The 26,558-nt window shown below is 50.9% G+C and overlaps 2 protein-coding genes across 3 annotated transcripts in view; one reads left to right on the top strand and one right to left on the bottom strand.

The window, feature by feature from the left end:
• BMP6 (bone morphogenetic protein 6) overlaps positions 1–847 on the top strand; it is a 146,422-nt gene extending 145,575 nt beyond the window's left edge. The window contains exon 7 of the mRNA XM_057554692.1: positions 52–847. Within this exon, the coding sequence (XP_057410675.1) occupies positions 52–201 (150 nt within the window). The 3' untranslated portion in view covers positions 202–847. The remainder of the gene's footprint in view (positions 1–51) is intronic.
• Positions 848–1,417: 570 nt separating this feature from the next.
• On the bottom strand, positions 1,418–26,558 carry TXNDC5 (thioredoxin domain containing 5). 2 transcript variants are annotated; one of them, XM_057554693.1, is made up of 10 exons: positions 26,240–26,558; positions 22,710–22,859; positions 17,690–17,795; positions 13,668–13,764; positions 11,213–11,328; positions 9,751–9,837; positions 9,029–9,172; positions 5,818–5,900; positions 4,185–4,314; positions 1,418–3,086 (listed from the first exon to the last, which is right to left on the bottom strand). In XM_057554693.1, the coding sequence occupies exons 1-10, from the start codon at positions 26,509–26,511 to the stop codon at positions 2,964–2,966; spliced, it is 1,308 nt and encodes a 435-aa protein (XP_057410676.1). In that variant the 5' UTR covers positions 26,512–26,558; the 3' UTR covers positions 1,418–2,963. The 2 variants fall into 2 exon arrangements, with proteins under 2 accessions (XP_057410676.1, XP_057410677.1); XM_057554694.1 differs by lacking the exon at positions 26,240–26,558 and adding an exon at positions 25,503–25,996.

Genomic DNA, 26,558 nt, shown 5'->3' with positions numbered 1-26,558 from the left:
GACCAGGTATTGTTCCTAACGACGCCTCCCCTCCTTCTGTGTTTGGAACAGGTCCACCTTATGAATCCCGAGTACGTCCCCAAACCGTGCTGTGCGCCAACGAAACTGAATGCCATCTCAGTGCTTTACTTTGATGACAACTCCAACGTCATCCTGAAAAAATACAGGAACATGGTCGTCAGAGCTTGTGGGTGCCACTGACTCAGGACGAGCTGCTGGGGACACATGCACTGCCTTGGACTCCTGCATCACATCTGCCTTAAAAGGCACCCGGAAGCACCGAGAAAGCGGGATAAGACGCCAACACCATCTCTTGCTGGCTGCTGCCTTTCCACCCTAACAGACATCTTAAAGGACCTCGTCCGTAACCTGCTCACGTAGTAAATGTCGTGAGTAGTTGTCGGTCTCTAGGAAGCTGAGTTTGAGTGTCTGTAGTATGAAGTCTGGTGACTGAAGAAACCTAACTTTGAACGTTCCCCTCTGCCCCCCAAACCCACCCAAATTATTTTGCTTTAGATCAAGCTCTTCGTGGTTTTATTAAGTAAATAGGGAAGATAATCTTAAAGTAAAATTCTTCTTGGCTCAGATATCAGCGGGCTCAGTAGTTGCTCACAGGTAGATTTTGCAGATAACGGGAATGGGGGAAGAACGTCTCTGTTCAGCTCTCCTCCCAGGGAGGTCGGTTTCTCAGGTGGGATCAACAGCCCGGGAGGGAGCTGGGCGGCCCGCAAGTGCCTTTTGTCTCAGTCGTGCTGTTACATGTTTGTGCGGGCGTTTTGTCCGTGTGAAAATAGCCTTATTTCAGTTCAACCACATCACTTCCACTGCCCCCCACCCCGCCCCGCCCCCCCCCCCCCACCACCACCACCAGCATTTGCTGTTTTCTTTGCTAGGACCAAAAACAGAGACTAGAGTGATCCCACTCTGAGGCGAGGCTCCGGGGATGAGAAGTCTTTTTAAAGCCATCATTTTAACCGAGCTACACGCCCGCACCTCTTCCCTTGAGGGACGGCTCTTTGAAAAAGCACGTTTACGTCAGGAATGTCAGGCCTCATCTGTGTCGGTAAAACGGTTCCTTGCCTCTTACTGGACAGCGTCCCGCATCTCGGGGTTAGACCAGCAAAGGCGGTGAGCTGAGGAAGGGCGCCCAGCCTTAGGAAGAGATTAGGATGGGTATGCGGTTTAGGAACCGAAATCACGGTTTTCTCCTGTAGAAAGTAAGACTCAGATTAAATCTGAGAATATTTTTTAAATGTCTTTTTCACGATCATGTACTAGGAAACCAATTTCATACTAAACTGATTAAATAATACATTTATGATCTATAACTGCACTTACAGCTTTTTTGTAAATATAAACTATAATTTATTGTCTATTTTATATCTGTTTTGCTGTAACATTTAAGGAAAGACCAGACTTCTTTCTTTTAAAAAGAGTTTATTTAGAAAGTATCATAGTGTAAACAAATTGTACCACTTTGATTTTCTTTTAAAACAAGACTCATGATGCAAAGATGAATCCACTCATGAGGATTGTGCTTCTCTAGAAAGTTGGGGTTTTTTTAAAGAACATCTGTGGACCATACATGATTAATAAAGATTTCCTTTAAGGCAGAGGCTGGCCGGGATCCTGCTGTTGTTGTCTGCCGTGGACAGCGGACGGGGGTCTTGTTTCTAAGGTCCTTAACCACCAGGCACTTTGTGCCGAGTGGCCACATCTCCTGAGCATGGGCGGTGGGGTCAAGGAGCAACTGATGGCGAAGACCCTCCAGGTACATACCTTAAGGGAGCCTAGTCCTACAGCTGCTGCTTTGCAAGGGTGAGGGGGGTAAACATGCTTCTTATTAACCAGGACGGCGTGAGTTACGAGGACGCCGGTGCTGTGGCCTACTTCGGCCCTGCCTCCCTCCTTCTTGGACCTTGAGGTCAAGTTAATCCCACTCTTCGTACAGTAGAAGACTGACCTCCTCGAAGGCAGACGAAGTACAGGACACGGCCTCTAAAAGGACTGCTGAGTCTGAAGCTGCTTCTGGTTAGGGCTCCATCGTGGGGCTGCAGGGCTTCCCAGACCTGGGAAAGCTCATCTAGTCCTCCTGCCCCAGGTGGCCAAGCCAACCAGAATCTTCCTAGGAGTTGTTAACAGAATAGTCGGGACAAGCCTTGTGGAACTTTCCACGTGAGACATCAAATCTTAAAGTTCACGTGGACTCTGGCTTCATGTTAACTAATGACATCTCTCACTCAGGAGGGACAGAAGTATCCCTTGAACAGTAATAAGCAATTGGTCAAGTATCAACACACACACACACGACTATGGCATCAGCATTATCTACTCAGGCACGCGTCAGGAGTACCACCGTTTTCATCATGGCTCACCCCTCTCCGTGAGGGAGGTATCAACAGAGACAGAAGATCCAGGAGGGGCTGGGAAAGTGGCTCTTCCAGAGGCGACGGGGTTTTGTGTTTTAAATCTGCTCCAAGCTACGGACCAACCACGTTATTAACAAGTCAGCTGGGACCTTCAGATCGGAGCAACGCAATACCGCCACAAGGCAAGGCCACCTTTCCAGAACTTGTGCGCGGACGGTTCGAAAACTATGCATCGGATGATGCTTTCACCAAAATTACTGCAAAGCCAAAAACAGTCTGGCAATTGGAATTTCCTTGACTCTATTTTAGTCTCAAAGGAAACCATTTAGATTTCACCGAGAGAAGGTTAAAGGGGATGGATGGTAGCTTGCCACTGAAAATATTTAGTTTGCAAAGGGATCATGAGGTACACATTTACTTAGAGAAATTTAAGAAAGAATCTGTGGAGTGTGTTGGCTTAAAAAACACACACATGGAGAAGCTAGCGCAAGTTTAGTACGTTCGGGGCTGTGAGTCACCACCGCAAGGGACCGGGCAGCGGCCGCAGGACTGAGCTCCCGCCCAGGGCCAGGCCGGAGACGCTTCCAGCCGAGCTCACAGTTCATCCTTCGCCTGGCGCAGGACAAAGCGGTGCAAGGAGTCCAGGTCTCGGCCCCCGCTGTGCTCGCTGACTTTTTTCCCTCCGCGGAAAAGCAGCAATGTGGGATAACCTCGTACCTTTAAAAAAAAAAACAAAAACAAAAATTTGAAAACCAGCCCAAAGTGCTTCTTAAATAAAATCAGAAAAGATCCTAGAGTTGTGTCCAGGGAAGTCTATAGTTAAATTTTCAGAACGTACAGACCATCAAAAAAGTAAAGTACCTAAGAGTTCAGAAAGCAGAGCCTTGGGGCTCTTTATTCACTTTCCAACCCAAACCTACTTTCAAGATTAGCATCAAGGAGTGACTTCACCCTAAAGTGAAGTCTCAGCCTTTCACGCGCATATGGTCGCCTGGGGAGCTGGTGTGGACGGAGGGGGCCTGAGGCTGCATTTCCGACAAGCTCCCTGGCGACACCAGGGCGCTCTGGGGTCCGTGCTGAGTAGCAGCAAGAGCCTCAAGGACACACACACTTGTCAGCTACAGCACACCTCTTTTCTCCTTAAAAATTTTTAAAGCACCCAAAAAAAAAAAAAAAATTTAAAAAAATGACTGGGATCTTCTAGTAAGTAGATGACGTCTGTGCTACATACATCTATTCTGATAAACTCCAGAGGCCTCAAAAATGTTTTAAGAAAAACACCACAAATAATGGAAAAATATAAATTGCAAATCTTCTAGGCTATTCGATGGTGCTAATAGCTTGGAAAGAAGGCAACAGTTACATAAAGAACCCAAGCCCCAAGCCTGGCCCATTGGTGTGGCTCTCTCGGGGAAGTGTAGGATCAAATACCTCCTGCACTGAGCGCTGCCTTGTGTCTGTGTGTGCGATGAAGGCTACAAGCCAGCTGAGTGTTCAGCCAAGGAGAATGGCCGTGCAGGTGGCGCCTTGCCCTCAAGCTCAGAGTCTCAGGTACTGCCAGCCTTTCGCCCAGGTAGCAAGGCCTGAAAACCCCCTCTGAACTGTGTGCGCTCACAGAAGACACAGACGACAGCCTTTCGAGAGAGCAGCTCTTTTGCTTCTCAAATGGAAAAAAAAAAAAACCCCCAAAGGGCACAAAAAACTCTTTGTCGAGAGGATGAGTTATCTTGGTTGAGTCCACAATACCAAATTACAGCTCCACTTGGGATCCGCCCCCAATTCTGTCCCCATGAGTTTCCATCCATGTGGACCCACCGAGTACTTGCTGCAGATGTTCCGTTCTGCAGTGCAGTCCAACTCGGCGATCTTGACCTCCGCCAAGCCAGGGAATTCCTTTTTAGAGAGTTCCTCCCAGGTAGGAGCCAGGCTCTTACAATGCCCGCACCTGGGGACAGAAGAGCGACAGCTTTGTTGAGGTCCCGTCAAGTTCACCCGCCTGCATTTCACTGCCCAGCCTGTTTCTTCTGTAGGAAGCAGCCGACAGCTGCCTAGAAGTTTATAAACCGGCAGGTTCTCCCGCGGGGTGCGCTGACCTTCCCCCCTCCTGCACCTGCCCCTCCTCTCCCATCCCAAACACGGAATTCAAACCCAAGCCAGAGCAGACTTTCCGATAACCTGACTGATAGCAACAAGATGGTCTGAAAACAGCTTCAGCTTTGAAACCATCTCTACGATACGGTAAACTGGGGGCTCCCTGGTTTATGAATGCACCGTGAGCAGGAGGAGACGGGCAGGAAACAAAACAGAAGACGCCAAACACTTTTTAAAAAATCACCTGAATGCCAAAAACAGATTATATTTCTTATGGTCTTAAATGTTCAAAAGAACTTCAAAGCTTCCCTGAAGCTTCCGGGATGTGGTGTGAGCACTGAGGCCACTAAGTTTTGTTCAAACTCTCCTTCCACCTGTTACTACACCCCCTTCCTGACCATCTTCCCCTCTATGACCTGCTCCCCTTCAGTGAAAGGGGCTCTTCTGTCCTTGTACGTGATCTAGACAGCTTTAGGTTTTTTTTAAAAAATAGAAAATACGTGCTAGTTTTAAAGGCATTATTTACTAGTGATGCTACTCTTTAAGAATCAAACCTGCGCAGGTCATACAGGTCACTCGTTAACCTTTCATCTCTGCTGTTACTGTAGCTCATGAATACGCAGAATGAAACAAAGTGAGGAGTGAAAATGGCACGTGTGTGTGTGTCTGTGTGTGTGTGTTCAGAAACAGGATCTCTCTCTCAACACTATTTTTCCAAATGGGCTGTTTCAAGACAAAGCGTTCTCCCCGTTTTACAGCTGAGGAAACTGGGTTCAAAGGACTTAAAGGGCATCCAAAGCCACAGTGGTTCACGCCACATCCTGGAACCTGTCGTCTTCCCACCGATCCCGGCTGCCGTGGTCTCGGGCTCCGAGCAGCCCATCTCTGCTCTGGTCCCCGAGGGCCACGGGCCAGGAAGGTCGGGTGACCGACACACGGCATGGCTCTGACGGAAAGCTGAGCGCTACTCGATTTCCCTACAACATCCAGAGAGACTGAGGGGCAAAGCTATTAATACCTCATGATGTTCACGGTGTTTTTAACCCCAGAAGCCGTCTATTTGGAAAAGTGCCCGGAGACCACAAAACTCCAGCGTTATGTGGCCACGATAATAAGTCTCCATTTTTGTTTTCTCCAGAGCAGACTGACCTTTAAGTTAACCTCATTCTCTATAACTTTATGAATACCACCAAACTTGAACATATATGACGATAACATTTCCTTTTTCCCTATAGCATAACTACATGTAAATGCAGTATCTGCGCAACACTGAGTCCAGAGGGTTGGCCTATGAGCTGAAAAATAGGATGTGACTCAAGTGCACGAGGACAGAGTTTCTAATTCAACAGCCACTTACCATGGGGCATAAAACTTGACGAAGGTTATGCCTTCTGCGATGGTATCATCGAAGTTCTTTTCCGTCAATGCCAACACAGTGCCCTTGGGGGAGGGAAAAGCCACAATTCAAATACACCACGTAGAGCAGAGCGGGGGTCATGCTTTGGGATCGCAGAAATACAAGTCCGTCATCTTTTAAAATGCTGTGTGATGTGTGCTCCGAGGCCACACACAAATACCCACACAACTCACTTTTCACAAGCTCCACAAAAGGGCAGTGACTCATCATCACCGGTCCCACGGTCCTGAGCCCAGGAGACGCTGCGTGGAGGGGACAGGACACGTCCAGCATTCTGCCCCCAGCCAGCCCAGGCAGGTTCAGGTGCAGCCACTGTCTCCAGGGCTCTGGGTGGGCAGGGCCCAAGCGTGCGCCTCCCGGGCTTGGAGCCTCAGACACTGACCAAAGTCCAAGCTGACCGGCCTCCCTAAAGTCTGTACACACTGCTTTCCCCATCAGCTCTATCGCTCTCATCCTACAGATTCATAATTATCTTCTCTATGTGATAGAAGGACCTTAGTCGCACAAGCATAGGCAATATGTGCTTTACAGATAACAGGCTGCTTTCCATTTTTAAATTCAAAGCAAATGTGAAAACTGCTCATTTGAACTCAGGTTGGAGAATTCAGGGCAAAGGTGCCACAGGACAGTCTGCTCTAAAGCGATTCTCTCTTGAAGGCTCTTCACAGAACTATGTCTATGTGTTTCTCCATAAACGGATCTGTGATCCTCTCGTGAGAATATGGATGATGGGGACTTTCCCGGTGGTCCAGTGGTTAAGGATCCGCCTTCCAATTCAGGGGAACATGGGTTCGAGCCCTGGGCAGGGAACTAAGATCCCACACGCTGCGGGGCAACTGAGGCCACACGCTCCAGAGCCCGCGCGACACAACCACTGAGCCCGCACACCGTAACGGAAGATCCTGCGTGCCTCAACGAAGACCCGATGCAGCCAAATAAATAAATAATAATAAAAAAAAAAAAAGAATATGGATGATGTGTCACGTGGCAAAGTGTACCAGGGCTGCCCCACTCGAGTCCAGCACCAAGTACCATGCGCCTGTGACCAGGACGCAGGGGGGCTGAGGGGGCCATCCAGACGCTGCCATCTTTATGTCCAGAAACACGACACCACACTCACTGAGAGACCCACTTAGCGGTGGAAAACCTTATTATAAATAGAAACCCTTCTGGGTTTGACAAAAACATCCACAGTATATAATTATACTCGATGTGGGGTGACCTTTATAACCACCGTGACACACGCTCCCTTGACACGTGGTCCCTTAACTACGAAATCGTTTGTTTACTTCTTAAACCCAAACTTCAACTTTTAACTAACACCCACGCAGTCCCCAACCTACAAGAGTCCCACTAGGGGCCGGGCCTGGGGGCGGAGGCCCATCACAGCCCCACCCTGGGAGGATGGGGTAGGCGGCTGCTGGTTTTTCCAAGCCTGATGCCCGGGCCCTGGGCGTGACGGCCCCAGCGAGTCGCGATCGCTCCTGTAAAGGCCGGGGCTGGACAGTCACCGGGGAGGCGTCCTCCCCAGGACCAGGGCCGCCCTGCCCGCTGTCCCGGGTAAGGGCCTGATGTGCTGTGGAGTGTAGGTGTGTGAACTGAAGCGTCAACACAAGGGTTCGGCTTTGGAAATAAATTGACAAACAGGCCTTACGGTTCTCAGCTAGGAAATCCGAGCACTGTTTTCCTGGGAAAACACTATTTTGACTCCCCCAAATCATCTCATCTTCACCCACGGCTTCGGCATCGGTTTCTACCTACAGGAGCGGAGGCGGGAACCTCCCCGTCTAGACAGGCTTCCGGCTTCAGCTCCAGGACTCTTACCTGTCGCCACCTGCAGACCGCCACAGCCCTGGAACCAAAACCTTGAAAACGGACCCACCCCCTCCCTCCCAACCCGTCCTCGTCTCACGCCTGGGACGCGCCTCCAGCCCCTCCAGCCCGCCTCTCCCTCCCCTCCCCGATCCCGCCTCTCCCTCCCCTCCCCGATCCCGCCTCTCCCTCCCCTCCCCGATCCCGCCTCTCCCTCCCCTCCCCGATCCCGCCTCTCCCTCCCCTCCCCGATCCCGCCTCTCCCTCCCCTCCCCGATCCCGCCTCTCCCTCCCCTCCCCGATCCCGCCTCTCCCTCCCCTCCCCGATCCCGTCTCTCCCTCCCCTCCCCGATCCCGACCGCGCAGGGGGAGCTGGAACCCCTGCCCGCCGTCCCCGCCTCCTTCCTCTCCAGATACAGCGGTTTCTGTCTCGTCCACACAGGCTGCGGCCAGCCGTCTTCCTTAAAGCCCACATCGGCTCCAAGCCCTCCACTGGCTCCCTGCAGACCCGAGGCCCCCGGCTGGCGGACAAGGCCTTCCGGAGGCCAGCTGCCGGTTTCCTCCGCGTCCCGCACGGTGCCCTTGGCCTCCTCGCACCCTCTTCACCCCCGCCAGCAGGCGGCCTTCCCCACGGCTCTCCGGCGGACACCGGCTCACGCTCACCCGTCTGGTGGCGCTCCCTGCCTCCCCGCCCCGCCTGCGTCGCAGCGCCGACATCTTCGCGTGTCTCCCCCTCCCACCCCCGACTCTTCACAAGCAGAAAACGACCTTATTCGCTTTGTGTCCTGGCGGCCTAGGACAGTGGCTGGAACGCGACAAGGGCTTGATAAACGCAGAACCAACAAACGTGGAACCTTACACTCTCTGAATATATGAAGAGGACACCTCGATAAGTCAGCGATCGTCTGGACAAATGGAATATCCTACAGTGATTTGCCTCTGACATTCCAACGCGCAGAGCCTTTCTGCCGCAGCTCTTTCAGGGGCCTTTACCACCTTGACTGCAGCAAGTTATGGACACGAACAGAACGGGCCCAAGAGGCAACAGCCCAGCTTTCACAGCAAACACCTTCAAGTTAGTGAGTGCTGAATCAAAGGGAAGAACTGTCCAGAAACGTTGACACCAAATGCTCGCAGGATCCTTTGTCTCACACCCACTCCAGGTTCTTTAAAGGGAAGCTCTGTCTACGCTGACCCCCTAACAAGCATGTAAAAGGAGTTCAAGGAAACGCCGTGTTGGCAAGTGGACCCCAGCACCGCACCCCCCCCCCCCCCCCGTGAATGACCGCGTGCTGTGCCCGCGCCGCCGCTGGGAGGCGGGAGCTGACCGTGCACCCACCTGGTCGGCCGCGGGCTCGGCGGCCAGCACGGGGGCCTCCGAGGGCTGGACGGGCTCCAGGGCACCCCGCTCCACGCTCTGCAGCTGCGATGCCACGTACTCCCTCAGCGACTCCAGATCCCGCTTCCCCTTGTACTGATCAACCTGTCCGGGACACGGGCCACACGGAGACACGTCAGGGCTGTGAATCCCCGACCCTCCACCTGCCCACGCGCGACCCGCCCCCATCGGACGTCTCTGTCTGGGTGTCCCGGCTCTGGGGTGTCTGCTGCTCAAATGAGAAGGCAAAGCATAGGTGATCAACCGCAGTCTGGCTCTGGGCAAAGAACTTTACAGCGCCTTCCTTCTGCAGAGCTAAGGGTTTCCAAAGTCTGGGCGCTGCCCATCGGCCAGGGACGAAGCCGGCGTAAGAGCCTTACCAAGAGCAAGCGCTGACCCCTCTCAAAGGTTGTAATCAGAGCAGTTACCCTAGGACCGTCGATTCGGCTTATTCTAGAGTTAACCCGAGCCAGCTGAGATGCTTCGGGAGTGCATGACGCCTGATGGTTTCTTTCAACCACCCAGGCCTTACCAATAAAGAGAAAGACATTCTCGCTCCGTGATGCGTATTCCTTTAAACCAGTGCCCAAACAATCTGTGCTGGCAACGCACCACCCCTGTTAAACCACTCAGCCGTGGTTAAGACACACATCTTGTCTCAACACTTAGACCTGAAGACGTACCTTTTTGCCATCTCGGAACCAGAGGAGAGCAGGATAACCTCGGACCTGGTTTCCTGAACAGAGTTCATAGTGCTGTGTGCAATCAACCTAGAAACAGAGATCACGCGGCCAGTTTCTCCGTGAGCCTTCCTGGTAAATGGGCTCTTGGACACTCAGTACTTTTTCAAAGAAAGAAAATTTCTAAAACTCCCCATCTGTAGCATCTCCGCCAACAAGTTGCAGCTTTTGGAGAGACTTTACCCCAAAATACACCTGAGCCTAGGGAGCAGAGTGATGGGATTTACTTTAGAGACATGATTTCTTTTCACTCAAAAATGCCAGTTTTTGGGGAGCAGTAGTTTACCCTGAGTAGGTTAGCAGATGGAGAAAGGGAGCATAGCCTGACATCTGGAGAAGCGGCCGGCCAGCTGTCGTGGACAGAGACCCACGCCAGTCACAAAGCTAGCTCAGAAACGTATTCTCAGGTTCAGGAGTTTTAAATACGAGTATTTGGAATATAATAAAGATAAAACTGAAAAGATGTCAAATTAAGTGTTTAACACACAACAGTGAAAAATTCATTTAACAACCATTACAATTTCCTAGGCATCTGCTCTGTGCCCAGCGTCAGGCTCAGCATTTTACCGTCACCCTCACGACTGCCCCACAGTTAGAGCTTGTCTTGGTTTTGCAAAGGGGGAGACTGAGATGTGGAGAAGCTGCTCGAGGGTGGCCGGCCAGGTCTGTCCGAATCCCACGTTTACGCTTTTGGCTATCTCACTGTGCTGGGCCCATCATCTTACTAACTACAGCTCCTGAACACGCAGCATTACTTCTGTATACAAATCAGCCCCCGGCAAAGTAGAAAATGAGCTTTTTATAAAAGCAATTCAGGCAGGGTGTCTGGTAGGCGCTGGGGGATGGGCAGATTAAAAGTGCTTGAAGGCCCAGAAGCTGCTCTAGATATTTCCCGAAAACCCAGTCGTCAGGCATCACTTCTGGCTTCCCTACGTGAAGTGGGAAAGAATTCCAGGCAGCAGGGCAAGCCAGGGCTCCCCACGGGCGGGTGTTCTGCACGCAGGCTGCACACAGGGTGTGAGCACAGAGCCGAAGGTCCTTTTAGGAAAGAGCTCTTGGGTGATTTCGAATGTGGATGGTCTCCAAGTACGTCCAGTGAACGTTCTCTAAGGCTCTGCCCCATATCTTTGCAGAAAGGGCTCTGGGGCTGCCAATTCAGAATTGGCCATTGCTTCAAAATAAACAAAGGAGCCAAAGCCATAATTTATCTCTAGACTGTGGAAAAGCCAGCACGCTCGAAACCAGGCTGCCATCTGTGAAGGTGAAATGAATTATCAAGTGGCACGCTAAATGGAATTAATAAATCAAGTTTGCGACTTTGTGCACAGAATGAATAATGGGCTACTCAGCTAATTAATCCAGCCAAAGGCGGTCTATTTCCGGTTTCCTAGGGGCTTTCACTTACCTCGCCAATCTTGACCGCTTCGGAATGTTCAAGGCCCAGAGCCAGCCGCTCCCAGGTCGGAGCCAGAGCTTTGCAGTGGCCACACCACGGGGCGAAGAACTTGATAAAGTGGTCTCCTTTGCGGGCAGGGGAGGAAGGCAGGGGAAGGGAGAGGGAGCGTGATTTACAGCCACCCAACTAGAGCGTGAATGGAAGCATCTCACCTTTGTCCTCCTGCAAAGCTCAGTTCAGGATGAACCCCTGAACTGGTAAAAAGTGACTCCCCATCAAATATGTCTCTATCCATGAGTTCATAACGATCCTTAAAAACTAATCTGTCATCTTTGGAGGATAATAGGGACCCAACTCATTATTTGGAAAACGGGCAATAAAGGGAAAGAATCAGGCACTTAGCCTGTCTTTCCCACGTGAACTGCACCGCCGGACAACCAAGTGATAAACGAGGGCAAGTGTCTCTTGCTGTAAAAATGAACAAGGGATGCTTGAATTACAGCAGCAGGCTTTGCATCCCTCGTGAGTTACGGCTCTAGGCGGTGACGGACGAGGCCACTGACATCACAGAGAGACTTCCCAGCTATGCAGTCTTGCTCACGCCCCCCAAAACATCAAACAGAAAGTGAAAAAGTCCCTAGCTTCAACGGCCAACTCACAGGGAACAGAGACAGCGGGGTGACGTGGGCAGGGCAACTGTACTCCACACCATGAAGCAGGCGGCGGTTTCCCTACAGTCAGGGCAGTGCCTTTTGGGGGGCGGGGGGAGGGCTGGGGCGGGGCACGGGAAGCGAGCAGTGTTCTGTCTGGTGCTGGGTGACCGCTCTATGACCATTCGCTACACCCTACACTGCTTTCTGTATCTGGGTTTTATTTCACAATAAGATAGAAGATCCAAAAAGACTGAATGTCACTCCCTTGGCTAGGAAAAAAACAAGCCTCACAACATCATGATTTAGGCACTGAAAACTTTTATCTCGGCTCTTCTACCTTGACCAGCCTAGGGCCAAAACGGTGTCAGGCTGAGACCAAACCGAAATCCGGCTGTGGCCAGGGAGAGGACCAACCAACGGACGCTGACGTGTGACTCCGGCTCCGAGTCGGACTCTGCCATGGCAACGCTCACGGCGGCACCTTGTCCCCGCGGCAATGATGCGTTCGCGGGAAATGGGGAAAAACTTGCTTCAAAATCAATACTGTAAATCCGCTACACTCCAATTAAGAAATTTAAATAAAAACATTTTAAATATACATGAGCAGCTGATCTGCAAGACTGAAACCACGTCTCCGGACAGGTGTGTCGCTACTTTGTGCTGTGAGGTGGAGACAGGAGGTCCAGGGCCTCCTGGAGCATCAAGAGGAGCTGAGTCAGGGCGGGGCTGCACTGCTCTCCGAGGAGAGACCCTCCCGCCAGCAGCACGAGGCCGCGGCGTATGGGGACACGGCCCCTCAGTGGGCGACTTGCTCAGGGAGGGTCGGGGCTGGGCGTCGGACGGCGGTCCGGCACGGGGCGGCTCCGGGAGCGCATCCTGCAGGGAGCCCAAGCCCGTCTCAAATTAGAGCCGCTCCCCTTAGGATAGAAGCCCTGTCAGAGCATCTGTACCAATGAACTAGCCGCCTTTAATTAAAAACGGCTGAAAGCATCACAACAAGCGATGTCAGACCTTAAACGGGGTGTATTTCAACTCCCAGCAAGCAGGAAGTTTCAGGGCCCGACACAATTTTATGCCCTTTTAAGAGCGTTTCCAACCCCGTCTCCCAGGAGGATTTCTCTCCATGACAGCATCTGAGAGGGGAGGTCAGCAAGGAGGCTGAATTCACTTTCAAGCCCTTCACTGCGGAGCCAACACTTCCGAACGCGTGAAGAAAGGCCTTATACATTATTCACATTAGAAACCGTACTCAGGTCATTCTGACATTTAGGAGACTATTTTCAAAAAAATGAGATTTGGTATCAAAAAATATTTTAAGTGTAAAGAACACCTACGCTGATTCGATTCGTGTGTTATAATGGTCCCAATAAATTCTGGTTTAAACAGGTAACAGAAACCTTTGTTTCTGCCTCAGGTCAATAAGCATATGATTAACATTAACACATTCTTCTCCAAGGACGCAATGTCCAGCCAGTACACAAGTAGGTGCACCCACTCACCATCAGTGAGCTTTCCACACCTGAGGCTTTAGCTTAGTATTAGAACTGGCCTGTCCCTAAGGACAGAGACAAAAGGAGAAATCGTCTCCGAGAGGAAGAGCATTCAACACTGATGTCAAAAACAAAACAAAACAAACAAACAAAAAAAAAACACTGATGTCATTGGGGTTGGGGGAGAGAAGCTCTCGACAAGCGCCACCCATGCTGCGACCCACGAGCCCTCAAGCGGCAAGAAGCCAAGCCAGGCCCCCCAGGAGGACGGCCCGGGCAGGGGTGCCCAGAGGTGCAGACCCGGCGCGCCCGCCCGCCTACCTTGTGCCACGTGCGCCTCAAAGTTGCTGGCCGAGAGCTCGTACAGGCCCTGCTTGAGCTCGGGGGCTTGGGGCGGCCCCACCTCGGGCTCCGGCGTCTGGTGGGAAGAGACGGAACAAGAGTCACTGGGTGTGTGTGTGTGAAGACCCAGTGGAGCCCATGGAGGCTTCTGTCTGGAACCTTCTATGCTCTCCTCCCTCCCCTGCCGCCTTGAGGCTTCGAGGGACGCTGCTGTGTTGAGGTGGCGCCCCGGGCAAAGAAGCGACTTTGTCACCCTCGGCAAATGCTCGAGGACCGATGCTCCAGGCAGCGGGGTGACGGCCTCCCTGCCCCAACCTGTCCTTTGCTGTCCCCAAACCCTACCCAACAGAACAGACAAACTGAAGGATGGGCCACCCCAAACGATCACCCTGTCCCGTCCTTTGAAACATGACCTGAGACGTCTTGTAGAATACAGAAGGAAGCAGCCCCCGAAGACACAGAGGGAGCAAAAGGGACACAACAGGGAACAGAAAACCATCAGAGAACAGGAGGGCCCGGCCATCCTTTATCTACACAAACATAAGAAAACCTGTGAAGGAAGGTAAAACTCTGAAGGGCTGATAAAAGAGAAAAGGTGACGAGAAAGAAAATTCAGGTGGATGGAAGGCAGCAAAGAGAAAACCACAGGGCAAACATGGGCTGCACTTTTAAGCAAAAATATAGTTCATGGGGCTAAGTTTGGGACAGAAACACACAGTGAACGGACAAGAAGTGGCGTTTCTCCAGTACCTGGCAGATACCAGTGTGACAACTAATTACTAACCACTCTACCACACCATTCGAAATGTCTCAATTGTTTAGGCCGACACAGCCACGGCCTGCAAGCAGAGGTGAAGAGAAGACCACTGAATCCCCACTGTGCTATAGACACGTGGGTGTGTATTACTCAGTTTTTATCTAGCGGTCCATATTTCTATTAAAAAGAATATCTAAGTTAAGTCTTTAAAAGCTTTCAAAGTGCTGACAGCTCAAAGCTGGGCAGTAAAGCACCATGAAGTTTTCTTTTCCACTGCTGGCTTGACAAAACTTTCAAAGTGCTAAGTAGCCAGACAAAAGGATGCCCAAGAGTGATGGCTAAGTGAACAGTCAGTTAAGTTCCAATAACGTGAAACAAAAGACTATATGTCACCCTGTATAAAATGTTCAAAGGGCTTGCAGTAGTAAAATGTCCATTTATGGTACCGAAGGAGCACGTCCCTTGGTGGCACGCAGGGATGGCCATTCTGGGAACACCACAGTGTATCACAGAATGGGCACCCTCCCCTCTCCCCGGGCGGGTGACAATGTGGGCTTACAGAGTCAAGAAAGCAATCCGGCAGTATTCATCAGGAGCCATAAAAGTGGTCTTGCTTTTTTATTTTTTGCCTTGCAATTTTATGTCTGGGAATATATTCTAAGAAGTCACTCCAAAGTAGAAAATAAAAAACGTCCTTTACAAAGATAAAAATGTTTCTTATAGCATTTCTGATGACAGAAAAATTATACATAACCTAAATATCCATGGACAGAGAAGAGTTGAATTATGGCAAATCCCTGAGATAAAGATGATTCAACTATATAAAAAGATCATTAATGAAATGAACCATGTTTATTTGATTATGACTGTTTAAGGAAAAAATACAGAAGGAAACATGGAAATATCAAAATCGGGGTAAAATTTAAGAAATGGCAGGTTTTCTTTTCTTTGACTTCCTTTAATACTGCCATAATGCTAGGAAGGAAAAATCTAAATTTATCCTGTTTAAAGATGAAAATGTATATATTAAGTTATTTAGATATAAATACAGATGAAGAAGTTTTTAAGAAGTTTTTGCTTATAAGGCAAAATTCATATTGAAAAGAATTTCGGTTTGCAATATGAAGTGTGAATATTTGAACTTTTCTATAAGGCGGCACCCTGTCATCATTTCTAGCAATGATCTGAGACCCCCCCCACTGCTCTGAGACACAAAGATACGGCCAGTGGGTAACTGAGGTCTCAGGTGGGGAGGGGTGGGTTCCGTGTGGCCACGCCCCCAGGGTACCCCCCCCCCCCCAGGATGGCTATGTGAGCCTCAGGCCGGCTGCTGCGTCCCCAGCCTGTGCTTTGGGCTCCGCTCCCCAGAAAGACGCTCGGCTCATGAGATGAAGTCTTTCTGCCATCCTGACACTGGCGGAGGGTTTCTTGAATAAAGTCATCATAGAAGACTGGCTTTTTGCTGAAAAGTTTACTTTAAATGTTTTTGGAGACCATGAACTCCCCTTTAAAACTGGCTTCCTCCACTCAGAGGACATTTCCACAAAAAAAAAAAAAAAAACAACTTGAAGTTTAAATCTATGTGAAAGTTACACCTGCTCCTCCAGCTTTCTTGCCATGACAGAGATGCAAATTTACTCTCTGCGAGGTTTGTGGTTTTCCCTGTTCCCTAAAATTAGACACGTCTCTCTGGTCAACACTTATTCAATACCGTATGCCGACATTCTTCTCCATGTGGTTCTAAACTTTTAAAAATGTGAGGTAAAGTAGTACTTGGGAAGCAGCTGGGTTTCTGATTAGCTGTGACCTCTACACAGAATCTGGGGGACAGCTGAAGGACCACACCCTGGAAGATGACACCGACAGCATCAGGGCCCCCAAAAGACCCCTGGAGCACAGACAACCTTCAAGTCAGGGAACGCCTACCTGATGCAATACCCCAGTCTAGTCCAGTGTTGAACTGGAAATTCCATTCAGAGACTTCAGATGCTCTTAATATTTCATCAGAAACGTACAGCATGGGAACACTGGCCATCTCTCTATCCCCGTCAAAATACAGCTCAGCCTCTGTGGGCCTGAGCATTCAGCATTAATCCAAAAGCACCACACACGAAGGGACACTTAAATGCAGGGCTCACGATGGTAGTGATTTATAACAAAATTAAGACTCCTAACATCAGCTGGAGGAGGATTACAGGTTTTTCTTTGTAACACTCTACATATAACTATGTCTTTAAAAAATATCTCAGTAACGCAACATTGTAAATCAACTATACTTCAATTTAAAAAAAAAATCTCAGAAATCATACAGTTTCCACCATTTCCTGATATTATCCTTAGAGTGGGGAAGGCCATTAAGACGCGGAGAGTATGAAGGGTATTGAATTCTGTTATCAGCAAAGCCACTAAGGGCCGTGGGGCTGAGGGTTGAGAAGAAAAGGGAAGATTCACACTGTGGGTACCGCCCTCGGGAGCGAGGTCCCGGGGGAGGAAGGGCGAGGCCCTGACCCTAACCCTGGGTGGCCACGAGTCCATCTCGGGTGCTGAGGAATTACTGTGAGCTGAATTACATGTGAAGGGGGCACAGAGGGTATGTTAAAAAGTAGTCAGTCCTCATCTGTGGGCTGCCTCCTGAAATATTTACAAATGACACTGACTGTGCAGCCAAACACGGGGCGGGGAAGCAGGGGAGACAAAATAAGGCCCACAAAATGGGAACCACTGTCGCGGCTCGGGCGGGCCCGCGGGGCCATCTTCCCTACCCTCCTGCCCATCGTCCAGTAGACTCTTCTTTCTACTCTGGTGCCTGTTTGAACTTTTCCATAACAAAAAGTTGTTAAAAGTTCATCTTTTCCCACTTACATAAGGTACTTAGAGGAGCCAAATTCGCAGAGGGAGAAAGTAGAGTGCGGGGCGCCAGGGACTGCGGAGGGGGAGGGGGAGGTGGTGTCTAATGGGGACAGGGTCCCCCTTCGGGAAGGCGGAAGATTTCTGTGCATGGATGGTGGTGACGCTGGTACCACGTTCTGAATGTATTTATACCACTGAATTGCACGCTGAAAAACAGTTAACAGGGCAAATTTTATAGTGTGTGTATTTTATCACAATAAAAAGAAAAACCGAGAAGAAAAGAAAAGTGAATCTTTACTTATGATAAAAGTTGCTTTAAGATGGTACTTAAACTGGCCTCTTGACTACCCCAAAAACGTAGGAAGAAAGAGGGGGCGGCTTTGTGTGCACTCACGGGGGGCTCCTCGTTCAGTGTCTGCAGCATCCAGTTTTCCAGGGCCTGAAAATCCCGGGGACCCTGGTACTTCACAGCTTCTTGGCCAGGCCTGAAAAACTTCAAGCTGAAAGAGTAACAGAGGATTAGTTGCAGTAGATTTTAAAGCACTTCAAACCACTCTGAGCAGAGAGCAAACTCGGTTAGTGGAACGATCATAAAAATGAGGTGTCGGCGGGCTGCAGCCAGCACACGCCTGCCCGTCTCTGATAATACTTGGAAGAGAAAGAAATGTTCTAGGCGATAACATATTCACTTAATCCTGAACTTTTAGAAGTTTCTTATATTATTCTTGAAAAACAAAACCGGGGTGAACACATCAGTCCATGAGTTAAACCCAAGCTACAAGGGTTCAGGTGCGCAGAACTCTCTAGCTTTCCCCTGCCCCATATTTGTTATCCTTCCCCGGCTTCAGTAGTTTTTATGTTCTGCATTTTGAAAAACAACTTACAACTTATAGTAGAAATAGCACTGTTCTGCAGTAAATGTATTTCCAGGATACACTGTCAGCTATCCAACTCTTACAACGCGTGACTATCCAGCTACTGGGAGAGTTCAAGTTTCCAACTATAAGGACAACCCTGACATTGGTTGATACGCCCCATTCACTTGCCCCCAGAGAAGGAATCTTTTCTATCTTCCACACATACTAGGTATCTGCAGACACAGCAAGGAGCTCTGCCTTTGGAGGGGCGCAAAGACATCACCAGAGGCCGAGATGAACACGTCCAGACCCTGCGTGACGCCACTGGTGACGGGACAACACGCTCTAGATAAAACTTAACAGAAGGCATCAAGAAATGGGGGGAGGGGAGGGAATAATTCTTCTACTGACAGAATTAAGAGAAGGTGGCAGGATGGAGGGGGAAATATGGCTACTGACAGGAAACACAGGCTAGCATTCAGGGGCGAGCCTACTCATCTAAAACACCCCTAACGCTTCCTGGCACGTATGTGGGTTTTGTTAGGAGATGCCCAATGCACAGTGTCAGAGTGCGAGAAGTTAAGATACGCAGAAATCAAACTGTGGGTTTGGATAGCTAGTCCCACAAAGGTCTTAAAATGAAGTTTCACACCAAACAAGAAAACCAACACACTGGCTGTAGAAGGCATTCAGTAGAAAATGGGCTTACTGGCCTCACCCAGAAGCTCAGATCCTGTGATGGGCTAGGGGACATCCCAATGTATCTCCAATGAAGAATATATGTCCCCTTCCCTAGCAGCTTATACTCATATAACCATGACAAAAAGACACAATCTAACTCGAATTGGCCAGCATGTCCCTTCCTTCACGATGTTTAACATTTCAAGCGACTCCAAAGTAGGCTCTCAGACTGTGAACACCCGCATCCACCACCTTGAGATGCTCTGGAAATGTAAGCTGTGCCCACAAAGGACTAGAGGCGGCTACTGTCCCTCTCCACTCCCTCCCTCCACCAAAGCGCTTCCGGCTGGAACGAGTGGATCCTCAAAACATCAGAAAGGAATAAAGACGCAGACGTAGAGAATGGACTTGAGGACACGGGGAGGGGGCAGGGTAAGCTGGGACGAAGTGAGAGAGTGGCATGGACATATATACCCTACCAAATGTAAAATAGATGGCTAGTGGGAAGCAGCCGCATAGCACAGGGAGATCAGCTCGGTGCTTTGTGACCACCTAGAGGGGTGGGATAGGGAGGGTGGGAGGGAGACGCAAGAGGGAGGAGATATGGGGATATAAGTATATGTATAGCTGACTCGCTTTGTTATACAGCAGAAATTAACACACCACTGTAAAGCAATTATACTCCAATAAAGATGTTAAAAAAGAAAGAAAATCTGAAGACTTAAATATTAATTGTAACAATAAAACTATATAAGAATTAAAAATAATCAGAAATCAGACCAGGCGTTGTTGAACCCATCCTCCATTTCTTTGCTAAGGTTAAAATGCAGTAAAACCTAATCTGTGACTTTTTCCTCATGTGGTGTACACTGAGCGAAGCAAAACTGATTTTTAAAATCTCTTCCTGTTGTTGGATTAAAAATCTTTCTAACCAGCTCAAGTCTGAGATTCGGGTTACGGTCATAGAGCCTAGGGAGGGCACAGCTTCCCTCACGGGGCATCTGACTTCATTCTCACTGTAGATGGAGATGAAGGCAGCAGTGCAGAGCGGGCCATGGGGTTCATGCCCCAAGTACAGCCCCAAACTCTTCTGCTGTTACCAAACCTCCACACAGGCACTTGTTTTCCTGGTGATCTGTTCCTCAGTCAAGGAGACTGCAGGGGAAAAGATCCACATTGCTGGGTCCCTCTGGAAAACGGCATGATGGAAGTTCTACTACTATAGATGAGATGGTGTTATGGGTCGAATTGTGTCCCCAAAAAGATTTGCTCAAGTCCTAACCCACGCTACCATGGAATGTGACCTTGTTTAGAAATAGGATTTGCATAGAGGCAATCAAGTTAAAATGCGGTCATGAAGGTGGGCCCTAATCCAGTAGGTATAGAAAGGGGAAATTCAGACACAGAGAGAGACATGCAAACGGCAGAAGGCCAAGTTAAGAAGAAGGACTGGGGTGATGTTTCTACAAGTCAAGGAACACCAAAGACTGCCCTCCAACCACCAGGAGCCAGGAAGAGGCAAGGAAGGACCCCTGACAGGTTCCCGAGGCAGCACGGCGCTGCTGATGCCTTGATTGCAGGCTTCTGGCCTCCGCATCTGTGAGCGAATACGTTTCTACTCTTTTCAGTGGCACTCTGCATGGCAGCCCTAGGGAACCTCCTGCAGCCCTGCCCCTGCCAGCATTTTCCCAGGTGATAAAGATTCTTTCCTGGCCCAACAGGAAGACCTCAAAACATCTTCCCGAGCGCAGGCAGCCTTCTCCAGGGACCTGGGAACCCAAACCCCCTCCCTCTCCGATCCTTTACTCCAGTTAAAGGTGACAGGGGAGGGATGACATAAAAGCTAATGTGCTGACACCCCGCCCCGCAACCCGCCTCGGCATTTACATCACCCTCTGATTCAGGTCTCGAAACATCCCTCGAAGTAAAAGCTCACACAGGTACATCTATGAATGCCCTAAGGCCACTACATTTTATGCAGCATGCCCCTACCTCCTGCATTCTGTGAAAAAAAAAATCTGTTCTCGGGCTGTGACGGTCACGAGGTTCCTTCCCGAACCACGTAGTGGGAGCTCATTGTATTGTATAGTTCTTTCTAACAACACAAAACCAGTGCATGGTTTTCTCGGGGAGACCATATCTTCTAAAACACAAATCAGGACACCTGATCCAACATGGATCTTTCAGCATCTGTGAACAGCATCTGTGGAGTAACTCGTGCTGCAGCCAGGGAGCTCGTGTGACTGGGTGCAGGCGGGACCCTCAACTCTCTCCCTGACACTTGTCCTCTCAGCCCTATGACTGGTCCTGTTTCACCTTCCCTCTGGCGTGGTTTACGGCGCACAGAGCCACAGGGCCACACACAGCCGGCTGTTTAAGAGTGGACACCACGGCCACCCATCTCTGTTGCTCCTGCACCTTGAAAGTAACAGGCTCTCAACAGGTAACTGGTCCCACTTCCCACTGGCTGCTTCCTTGGGATGCTCTTCATACAAGCAGAGTTTACTTTAAAGGCAACGCAGCGGAGCACAGGACAGTGATGCCAACAGGTAGGTACATAGAGCAGGAAATTCTGTCTCTTTTGCTCTGATTTGATGTACCCTTGAGTTACTGCGCTCACATTAGCAAGCAGTCACCAAAGACCAAGAGTTCCAGAGCCCTTTATGGAAATGCCAAATCTCCAAAGGTCAGAGGAAACCTTAACATTATTGGGCACGTTCAGATCGGTATCTACACACACGTTACTACACACGGCAATGTTATGGGGGGGTGGGTGTCAGCATCCTACTTCAGACTCAGAGGTTGAGGAACGTGCGTGGCCAGAGCTGCAGGATAAGTAGACGGCAGAGCTGGGGTCCAAACCGTGGCATCCAGGTTCCAGCCCAGAGCTCCTGCCATTTTCCACGCGGCCTCTCAAGTTTGAAGATCAGCTCGGGTTTCCCATAGGATTGACTTCATTTGTCAATTGAACAAATGTTTTGGGACCTGCAGTGCCCAACCCCTCCCCCATCCTTCTGGAAACAGCTTCTTCCCTTTCTTGGAGAAGCGCTCTTCACTCCACCAGTAAATGCTGAGTCTGAACGGGGCTGCCGTCTTCCGACAAGATCCTGCCTCTCGGGTCACAAAGATGGTTTCTGGAATGAACACTCCATCCAAGCTGGGCCAGTCGGCGATGGGCCCAAGTCCACCATGGCAACAGAGAGATGCGAGCGGGGAGTTAAGTCACCTCAAGGGGTGGGAGGGCAGAAAGACAGACCTCCGAACCCACGGAGCCGAGTCTCAGAGGCTCCCCCCGCAGCCTTCAAATTAACTCCCTCTTTTGTTCATTAAGCCAGTTTCAATTTCTGTTCTTAAAACCAAAAAACTATTTTAACTGTCAAGGAAGTAGGTAGCAAGTATCACTTGTCAGAACGGCTGCACCTTCTTTCCAACAAAAACAGCCTGTGTGCTAGTCATGTGGGAAATAACTCTAGAAAGGAGGCTTAAGAATTAACAGAGTGACCAAAAATTCAGACGAAAAGTCATGACAGTCGGTGCTCATCACGTAAACATACATGTGAACGTCAAACGTGACAGGACCTCATGGAGGATGCCGTTTTTGTCTGGCAGACACGTTCTTTTATAAACAGGAAAACTCAACTGATTAATTAAAGGCTTTTCCCAAACAAAGTAAAAAAAAGGCACCTAATACACACACGGTGTAAATATAACCTTTCCCTAACAACAGGGAATGCCTGCTCAAAGTCGGCATCTCCTCACTCCTCAGAACTACAAAGAAGGTGCCAAAAGTTTAGCTTGAACTTTCTTGGCCGAACGCGGCTGGCAAAAAGCCGAGGAAGACCTGGCGGATACAGGATGCGCGCGCCCGTCACTTACGTGGGGTACCCGCGCACGCCCTGGGCGGAGCACAAGTCCGAGTCGGCTGTGCAGTCAACCTTGGCCACGTACACCTTGGCGTCCTCCATGCTGTTGTACTTGTCTCCCAGGTCGTTCCAGGTAGGCTGCAGCCGCTGGCAGTGTCCACACCTGTAGCGAGGCGACAGTAACAAGCACGCTGAGCGCCGGGGTCAGAGAGTGCCTGACCCACCCCCTCAGCCGTCTCCTAGGGCAGCGGGGCTCTCTGATCCGACCCCTTCTTCATGCTGCAGTGGAGACGGAGCCGGACAGCTCACAGTGTCTGCAGAACCTTGCTCCCCTGCTTAAACCCTCCGGAGAGACCCTGCATTGTTCGCAGCGTGAAATCAAAACTTAGCTAGGCGCCATGCCCGATCCCCCTCAATCTGGCCCCTGCTGACCTCCCACCTGACCTCTGTGCACACTGCCCTCCTTCCCTTGCTGCCCACCGCTACACCATGCTGCTGAGTTTCCAGGTTCCTGAAAGGGCCGTAGCTTGGCCGGGCCCTAGGAAGCAGCACACTCTTGTCTCTGACACTTCCTCCCTAAACCCACCTGGCTCATTCCTATTTGTTCAGTTTGGGTGTCACTTCCTCCAGGAAGTCAGCCCTGACTCCCAGGCTGTGTGGTGTCCACTCTCTTCTCCCTCTTCTGGAGAGCTCCCTCGCTCCGCCTCTGTGGCAGTGGCTCAGCACTTTCCCTCGCCATGGCTCCTTTACGGTCAGGTCTCCTCTACCATGTAACCGAGTCTCTCCAAATGCAAGGCAGCCTCAAAATGAAATCAGTTCTGCATTCTCTCCAGTGAGAAGCATAAAAAAAGCTTATGGCCACCCCAAACTTCTAAATTTGATATACGCAAACATACGCTTATAATATTCATTGTATGAATTTAACTATACACCAACATTATGGCATGTGGAGGTTTTTTCCCCATTCACCTGGTAAGTGTGTATTCACGATGTCTATGATGTAACTACTTGCTGTATTGCTTTCTAAAGTGTGGTAAGAACACCCAACACTTAATAACTGAGCTCATCCTCAAAATAATTTCTCAATAAAATCAGTGTTAAATCTCCTTGCCTCTTTTCTTTTCTGACAGATGACCTCACCAGGAAGCACCTAAAGGAAGCACTGGAAAATTCTGCTTCAAGCTAACCTGTCTTCCCTAAGCACTTTCTTGGCCAGAGAAGAGAATCCTGCTTTATAAGAGGTTCAAATACAATACGAATCCCTCTTTTCTGGAAGACAACTGTGAGGGAAAACCCCCGCTAGATTTAAGTATATATGGTACAAGAGACAAGCATCATCCTTTCTACAACTGGACCCCCAGTGTCTGGCACGTACTGAGTGCTTGGCAATCTCTTAGTGAGGGATCCACGGGTGCCGTGCAGTTGGCACTTCTGGGTTTGGACCCCCGGGGCTACAGCACGGACCTCTGAGCCAGCAGCTGCATTCAGAGGCAGTCTGTGGTCACGTAACAGAGCAAAGCCACCTGGTCCTTTCGAGGAGGCGGCTCCAACCTTGACCTCATTGTCACCAGATTCAATGTGACCTGAAAACTGGCCGTAGAGAAGCTATGACCTGATGCTGGCACAAGATCTACAGCGGTAGGACAACCCTGCCTCTGCCCAGGTCAGAGCAAATACACACAGATCAATGTTTTCATTAGCTCCTGCCCCCAAATCACACGTGGGCTCCCAACGTTCCAGAAACTGAAATGGAAAGAGGAGGGGCAGCCCACAGTGTATTCCATCTGAGCTCCAATCTGCTCTTAAAGTCTAACTTTTAAATGTTGTCATAGAAACCCACACATCTCTATTTAAACATTTCACAGTAGACTATTAAGAAGCAAACAAAAACTTTAAAAGTTACTTTTTCTGGGAGCATCCACCTAAAAGTCTATAAGCCACACACAATGAAACACTACATTACTTTAAGGAATGTACTTAATACCAAGTGCCCGGTCCTCTCCCTCACTCAGCCCAGGACTAGCAGGTGAGTATTACAGAGACTCCAAAATTAAAACTCCACTGGCACTGCACGGACCTACGATGTCTACATGTCAGTTTTTCTTTAAAATATAAGGGAAAAAATCTATGGGCAGATTTATTCCACAAAAATAGGCTTCACTTAAGTAGTGTATTTAATTGGAATAGCTACTCTGAGAATACCCTTCACAAAGTAACTATCGATATCCATTATTTTACACTACAAAGTATTTTCTATACCACTGGTAGTTCTAAAAATTCAACTCTTGGTTCTTGGGAACTGGAAACACAATTTATCTATGGGACAGCTCTGACCCAGACCAAAAGTGCTGATTTAACTCCAAATGAACTGAAATACAGTCATCATCTGAACATGGGGAGGAAGAGAAAAAGTTTCCTCCAACTTCCACCAGCACATTTTCTGAACAGGCCGTTTTTCTTGGGCATCTTCTCCCTATTCTTTCCTGCATCCCCTTCCCACATCTCAAGGAGCCTCCTCCGCTCTGGGGGAGAATGCCAAATTCTGCAGTAAAGCCTGCAAAGGGCCTTGGGCCCGAAGACTGGCTGTCTGCTCCGCCCACGGAGGACCCCCTTCAGCGGGCATCTAGGCCCTAGGAGGAAGGCACTCAGTCCCTGTGCCCCTGCGAATGACGGGAAGGCTTTCTGTAGGACAACCCACAGGGCAGGTGTCTCTGGGTTTGGCACCGAGGCCACACCAAAGCCCCCCCCCCCCCGCCGAGAACCACGGCGAGGGGGACCGTCTGCTCAACGTAGTGACTTTCCCCACCTCACACTTTGCAGACGACCAGGCCCCCAAGAGAGCAGAGAGGAGCAGGTGCCAGAGGACGGCCCTGGGTCCGGGGCCAGTGGCTCCCGTCACCGCGAGCACAGCTCCCCACCGCCCCGGGGCTGCGGACGGGCCCCCAGAACCCGCACTGCTCTCCACGCCCCGGGGGAGCGCAGGAACCCTCTTCTGCCTGGGCCACCCCTTCCCGCAGGGTGGGAAATCACGCCTTGTGAGTCCCTGTGTTTCAATTAAACCCGCAGGCCGGAGGTCTGCCGTGTGGCGAGCGAACCACCTCCGAAGTCCAAGTGTGCACGCCGGGCGCCTGGTCGCCGGGGCGACCGCACGTGGCCTCCGGGTCCCGGCGCACCGCAGGCCGCTGCCTCCGGCCGGCGCAGAAGTTTGGGGCCGGGGGACGGACGGGTTCTGAGCTCCCAGCGGCCCCGAAGGGCGACGACCCCTTCCCCTCCCCCGGTGCGGGGATCGGAGGAGGGGGCGCGGGAGCCGGAGCCGCGGCCTTTTCCGGCTCGGCCCTCGGGGACCGCCCCCTCCTGCTCCACCCCGGCCCTCGCGCCACGTCAGCCGCGAGCGCCCGGCGCGTGCCGCCCCCCGGCCCGGAAGACCCTCAGCCCCTCGCCGGGCGCCCCCAGGCCGCGGCCCCGCGCCCCCCGCGCGCACAGTGCAGGGCCCGGGCCCGACCCGCGCCCGCGGAGCCCGAGGCGGGCGATGCGGCCAGTTACCAGGGCGCGAAGAACATGACGAAGTGCGCGGCGCTGTGGATGCCGTGCGTGAACATGTCGGCCGTGTACAGGTACTTGGCGTGCGGGTCCTGCCCGTCCCCGCCGTCGGCCGCGGGGAGCCCGTCCGCCGCCGCCCCCGGCTCCTGGGCCCAGGCGCCCCCGCGCCCGCCGCCGGCGTCCAGCAGCAGCAGCAGCAGCAGCAGCAGCAGAGGCGCGGCCGGCGCCAGGGCCCGGGGCCGCGGCGGGAGGAAGCCTCCAGCGCGCGCAGACATCACGGCTGGTTGGGCGCGCTCTCGCCGCGGCGGCCGGTTACCTCCGC

The sequence above is a fragment of the Balaenoptera acutorostrata genome, chromosome 10 (genome assembly GCF_949987535.1).
Source record: "Balaenoptera acutorostrata chromosome 10, mBalAcu1.1, whole genome shotgun sequence".
Classification (NCBI taxonomy): domain Eukaryota; kingdom Metazoa; phylum Chordata; class Mammalia; order Artiodactyla; family Balaenopteridae; genus Balaenoptera; species Balaenoptera acutorostrata.
The sequence above is the reverse complement of the archived record's forward strand: the minus strand, read 5'-3'. Positions and strand labels throughout refer to the sequence as shown.

What these genes read in the sequence shown, in the direction of transcription:
- TXNDC5 (XM_057554693.1), bottom strand. Translation starts at nt 26,511, where the DNA reads ATGTCTGCGCGCGCTGGAGGCTTCCTCCCGCCGCGGCCCCGGGCCCTG. An exon ending in GTCATGTTCTTCGCGCCCTG is followed by an intron (nt 22,860 to 26,239) that starts GTAACTGGCCGC and finishes GCCTCGCTACAG; the next exon opens with GTGTGGACACTGCCAGCGGC. An exon ending in GGCGTGCGCGGGTACCCCAC is followed by an intron (nt 17,796 to 22,709) that starts GTAAGTGACGGG and finishes TTACTCTTTCAG; the next exon opens with CTTGAAGTTTTTCAGGCCTG.